General features: G+C 57.3%; 1 protein-coding gene across 4 annotated transcripts in view; it reads right to left on the bottom strand.

Annotated features, from left to right (window-relative positions):
• The window catches only part of AGAP3 (ArfGAP with GTPase domain, ankyrin repeat and PH domain 3), a 110,711-nt gene that overhangs the window by 44,033 nt on the left and 60,762 nt on the right, over window positions 1-5,916 (bottom strand). For 3 of the 4 annotated variants that reach the window (XM_057367906.1, XM_057367907.1, XM_057367905.1), the window contains exon 9: window positions 3,995-4,087. In XM_057367906.1, coding sequence (XP_057223889.1) covers window positions 3,995-4,087 — 93 coding nt within the window. Of the gene's footprint in view, window positions 1-3,994; window positions 4,088-5,385; window positions 5,507-5,916 lie in introns of those variants that run through there. The other variant, XM_057367908.1, reaches the window with a different exon arrangement.

Here is a 5,916-nt window from a genome sequence, read left to right as displayed (position 1 = left end):
CTTCAACACTTGCAGCCTGCTCCACACATGTGCTGCCTGCAGAGAACAGTTTGGCCACCGTTAGCTCAGCCTCAAACCTGCAACTTGGCAAACTTAAGCACAACCAAACTCCGAGCCGGAAAGGAGAACCCAGCACTACAGCCCCTTTTTGCAAGCCAGAAGGAATAAGAGTCCAAAACTGGGGACAACCCATGGCTGAGGTCATTGGCCCATGCTCCTGTGCACGCTCTCCATGCCAGGCTCCTTGCAGCTCCGAGACCCCTGTGCCAGCGCACACGATATTCCTCGACCTCCCTCTGCACCTTGTGGGAGGACTTGCAGGAAGTAACTCTTCCACAGGTTTCTTCCCGTGTCACACACAAAGGGAAGGAGGTGCCAGAGAGGAACAGCAGGAAAGGCCGACCCTCTTCCTCTCCCCACTCTTCTTCCCTTTCCCGGCATTCCGTGGGCACGCACGGCTCTGTGCCGCGCTGGGCTGTGCCGGTGCACAGTAAAAGCAGCAGCAGCAATATGCAGCGTAATGAAGCAGGGAGCGGCGATGGCCCCCAGAGGACTCGTTTACTCCGCAAATCTCCCTTCGACTCACTTTTTGCTAAGAATTTTAACACCAAACTTAATTGTGAAGTCGCATATTGATTGGAAAATGCAAATGGCAATTTAAATGTAATCTAAGCTCCCAGCATGATCCCAGCTCCCAAGGAGGAGGAGTCACCCGCCTTGGGCCCTGCTGGAGTGCGTGTCCCGAGCAGAGCCAGGCCAGGGGCCAGGGGACCCCCAGGCTGCCAGCACACTCTGTGCAGCCTTCCCACAAAGATCTGGTAGATGTGCAATTAGGAGCTCATTCCTGGTAACAMACAGCTGGGGAAGCTTCGTCTCCTGGCCTAATTAACCCACTTCTCAGAGACAAGTGTCCAGCTATGAGGGAACCCTTCCAGCCTTGCAACACCATCACCGAAAAGACCCCAAGTCCCTGGCACAAAGCAGCCATGGCACAGGCACCAGCTGCCCCTGCAGCCTGGAGGGCGCGTAGGTGCTGTCCCAGGCGTGGGGGGCCCCCAATACCCACTGTCTCACCTGTCCCATTGGGGAGCTCCATCTTTTCCAGATGTGCACAAGGGAGACAGATTAGGTCACTCAGAGGTGCTGCGCTGGAGGAAGTGGTGGCAAGTGACAACCAAGCACCCTGTAGCAGCAACACACGTCCCTTCTCAGCCAAGTCACSCCACCATTCCTCATTTCTGCAGCACCCAGCCCACCCTCCTACATCTTGGCCCCATGCAAACCCCAGGCTTCACACAGTGAGGAGGCCTGCYAGTGCTTCCCAATGCTTGCTGTGTCCTCACAGAGACCAGGAAGGGATCGTGGATCACAGTGATTGCAGCCATGGCTGTCATGGGGGAGCCTGCTGCCCCATAGCATTCACCGCCTTCAGCCATCAGTTGGTAACATAGACATGGACTGGCCTCGTTCTTCCAAGCAGAGGAACCCAATTGCTTCCAAGGTGACCTGCCAGAAGCCCCAGCATCGAACACGCTAGCCCAGCGATGCCCACACCAAGGGAAGCAAACAGTCCATTGCTGGCCACAAACCCCAGCAGGAGATCCTGTACATTTGCCACTCACAGCCCCAAACCAACCAGCCTCTCTGCTCCTACGGCAGGACCACTGGGTGGTCTACGAGRAAAACTAACTTAAGATCCCACTCTCCCTCTGCCCTGCAGAGACTGCAAGCAATGAGACCTCCACCATCTTCCAGAAAGGACAGGTCCATACCAGAGACCAGAGCAACCATCCCCTGTCCCAAAGCTTTGTGATAAAGAGCTATACCTGCTGGGAGCCTTTGCTCCTCTTCCCACTGGTGGTACCAAGCCATCAATCCTTGTGGCATAGGGTGACAGCAGGAATATGCCAAACTACAGCGCTAACCTCACCCCGGACCCCCTGACAACCCCTTCCCCACAACTCACATGTTGGTATCTGCTGGCACAAGCAAGTGTCCATCTGTCCAACACCACTTCCCCCCATGCATGTTCCTGTAAAAACATWTGCCAGGACCTCTGATCTCTGTGAAATCACCTCTTGCAATTCTGGCTACACGAGATGCCATTTCTGAACCCAACAGGGATCTGGATCTCCCATGGGAATTCTTTGCTCCAGGCTCTCCTTGTGAGCTGCTGCTGCTGTGAACTAGTCCCTCCACTAAGTCCTGAGTCAGGCAGCAGTTTGGCATCTCCTCCTCCTTGCAAAGCTCAGGAAGCATGTACAAGTTGTGTTTGCAGACCTAGGCCTCTGTTGGTCCCACTTCTCCCCATTTCACACAGGAACAGTACTGCCCTGCCGACAGCACAGAATGATTTAATCCCACTAAACCGCCACAGCCCCTGGCAGATCACGCAAGGCCGGGCCCTGTCAGCAGCACAGAGACACAGAAGCAGGTAAAGCTTCTGTAAGCAGGTAAATCATCCTGGCCTTGCTGAGCGAAGGGAGATCCTGGAACATGAAACCCAAAGGTGCAGACACAAAAGGCTKTTGGGGAGGAAAGGAGGGAGTGAGGGGGTGCCTCCCAGGACCAGCCCTCTGGCGGGCAGCAGCAGGTTCTGGGGAACCAAGTCAGGTGTCACTGAGGGATCCAGCTGCACTGCTCTCAGCCTCACCTACCTCACCACAGAACGGCCACCCACCRCTTCCCCTGCTGCCTGGGACCCCAAACCAGAGCATGTTGGCACGGCCACTGCAAACCAATGATCCACCGCAGTCAACCGCCCCATGCCAATGACCCACTGCACACCAACAGGTCCTGTACTGCAGAGAGCAGGGCATGGCCAGCATTCAGCTGGGCTGCCTCTTTCTGCTGGGGCTGTGCCAAACTTGGGCATCTCAGGAGCAGAGCCCCCATGTGTGAGATCCCACAGCCCCTGCCTCAGCATTGCTTCTGCTGTCCTACTGCTCCTCTGGCCCTAGAGCTGATCCTCCCAATGTCATCTTCCCAACACCACCCYCCTTTCAGCACACCTCCCTGCCCGGGGCACCAACAGCCCTGCACAAACCTGCCGCACGATTACTCCACTGAAAGTGCAGGAGCTTTGCCAGCTCCAGCAGTGAGCAGGGTCTCTCTCCTGTGACCCACCWCTCCATACCTCAGCCAGCCTGGCCTCACTGAGTCTTTCCCCGTGGAATCTCAGCATGGAATGRTACCAGGCAGCCAGAACATGGTGGGGATGTGGAATCTACTCTCCTGCCTCGCATCCCAGTGCTCCTGCAATGTCGGGACACAACTGACCCTGTGCAGTGCAACTCAGCTCTGGCACCACTGGGGGCATATGGGGCACAGAGAGACCTGCAGGAACTGTGCAGGACCATCAGCCAATCCACACCACTTGGCTTACTTGGACATTACCCGTCGCCAGTGACGGACAGAGGGGCAAGCAACACTCTGGGTTGGTTCCAGGCAGTTCAAGCTTCCCTGGAAGCCAGGATGAGGAGCAGAATGCACTGCTGCTGGAGGAAACAGTACCTCCCTTAGATTCCTAACAGCTCCCAGTGTGGGCACTGTGCTCACAACTTTTTGCGATAGCCCGTGAAGACGGGAATCCCCTTCGCATCCTGCCAGGAGCAGGAGCAGGAGTAGAAAGGAACAGAAGAGAGGAGCAGGAAAGGAGCAGAGAGGCTGTGGCAGGGGCTGCAGCGGGCGCGGTGTATGGATGCCATCTGCTGGAACTGCTCTGGAGCCGCCGCTGCAGTCCCCCCACCAGCACCCCACCACAGCCCCCAGCAGCCCCCATTGCAGCCCCCCACCCTGTACTCCCAACACATACACAGCACACTCCACACCAGCACTGCCAACATCATGGTCACTGCTGTGGGTGTGCAGCCCCCCAGGGCAGATGGACATCAACCAGCCCCCAGCGGTCCCACGCCACGTGCTGAGCAAAGGTGCCCCAGCCCACACTCCCTGGACCCTGCTCTCGCAGCGGGGCAAAGGGGGAGCATCGAACCTGCTTCATGGGAATGGCCCGCCCGCTGCCAATACTGTCCGCTTTACACTCCGGCACCTTCTTGTCGCGCTCCGGGTCCGCACCCTTCCGAGACTGGAAGAGAAGAGACACAGGTGCGTTAGAGGTGGGCACAGGAGACCAAAATGCATGGTCCCCTGTCCCCAGCAGGCTCCAGACCAGACCAGACCACTCCACTCTCCCCCAGGGCAGCTCTCCCAGCGCACAGAGCAGCTGGGCCCTCATATGGCCCCTCTAAGGACATTCGGGACGCTCCAGCCCAGCCCCCCAGCAAGCTCTCCTCTCCCCCCACTGCAAGCAGAGCTGTCCTCCTGGCAGAGCGGGGCTTTCTGGGCACCCCCTCCCGTGGGGCACACAGGACATGGCGACAGACAGAAATGGCATGGGATGCAGGTGGAGCATGGATGGAAGCAGGAGAGGCTCAGGCAGTGAAGGAACTCACACCTCTACTAATCCAACAGATTTATTCTGGTAACACACTTGCACCATACAAAGTAGCACAGGTCACCGGGCAGAGATACCAGCCCCTTACAAAAGAGCATGGACAATAAATATCTACCACATGTCTAGAGCGGCGAGAGCAGGACCCACCAGCGCCCGAGGGCCACGGGGAGAGCAAACTCTGATAAATACAATATGAAATTTACAGTCTGTTGAGCAGAACTCATTCAAAGTGCTTAGGACAGAGGGAAATACCAAGTCATACACGGCATGGAGCACAACCAATACATTCAGAATCACAACAATGGCAGGAGGCAGCGGCAGCGTCTCTCTGGAGCGTCCTACACACCCCCTCAGTCCAGGAGGGCCCCGTGTGCTTTGGATCAGAAAGGGATACGAGCCCCGCGCGCCTGGGACACCAATTCACCGGCTTTTGGGCCCAGAACCAAACAAAGAGATTGAAAGAGAAGAAAACTAAAAGAGACACAGATGGCTGCTCGGCTGCGAGGAGAAGAGGAGAAGGAGCAGGAGTCCATGCAGGCTGCAGAGGTGCAGGAGGGAGGAAGGAGTGGAGCGCTAGCGGCAGGCGCTGCAGCGGCTCCCGCAGGCAGCAGCAAAGCGTCTTTAGGCCCATCCAGCTCCATGCGCGGCTGTCGCCCGGTCCCGGTGGGTCTGCAGGTCTTCCTGTCCCAGGAGGGTCGTCCGCCTGGCATCCCCGAGAAAGGGCAGTGCCTAGACAGCATCCAGCAGGCCCAGAAATGTCCCAGCTTAAAGTGCAGGCGCAGGCCGTCTCAGCGCTTCCTAGACTTTACATTGGGGGGATTTAAAAGGCTCCTGCGTGTCTCCGAGGGGGGGACCCATGCTGGCTGGAGGGCGGGCGAGCCTCTAATCTTAGATCAATCCCAGTGCCCATCCCTTATCCGGCCCTGGAGAGGCAATGAAAAGTGAGAGAATTTGTACAGAGGTGCCGTGTGTAACCACCTGGATCTTCTAATTTGGAAGGAGTTGGAAAGGCCTTTTTGTTGATGAAAAGTTGGAAACAGTGGCACATATCTGCAAATATCGAAAGAATAAAGAGTTTGGCAAGTTATACTCAGAACACGGACACGAGTCTGTCAGTGATGGGTGCCAGTGGACAGCACGGACAGGCCACAGAGTGGGTGCCGGCGGCAGCAGCAGTCAGGGCTGGGGCTGGGGGCTGGGAGTGGGTGGGCACCTCGAGGCGAGGGTGGACGCAGAGTTTGTCTCCACTTGGAGCTCTAGGGCATGCGGACCCCCTGGGGGGCCTGATCCAGTGGGGAGTGGGAGGAGAGCAGGAGAGGAGCGAGAGCAGGAGAGAGGAGGAGGAGGAGGAGGAGGAGGAGGAGGAGGAGGAGAAGGAGGAGAAGGAGGAGAAGGAGGAGAAGGAGGAGAAGGAGGAGAAGGAGGAGAAGGAGGAGAAGGAGGAGAAGGAGGAGAAGGAG

This window comes from Malurus melanocephalus, unplaced genomic scaffold (assembly GCF_030028575.1).
Source record: "Malurus melanocephalus ecotype Western Australia unplaced genomic scaffold, MMel_1.1 scaffold_86, whole genome shotgun sequence".
Classification (NCBI taxonomy): Eukaryota; Metazoa; Chordata; class Aves; order Passeriformes; family Maluridae; genus Malurus; species Malurus melanocephalus.
The sequence above is the reverse complement of the archived record's forward strand: the minus strand, read 5'-3'. Positions and strand labels throughout refer to the sequence as shown.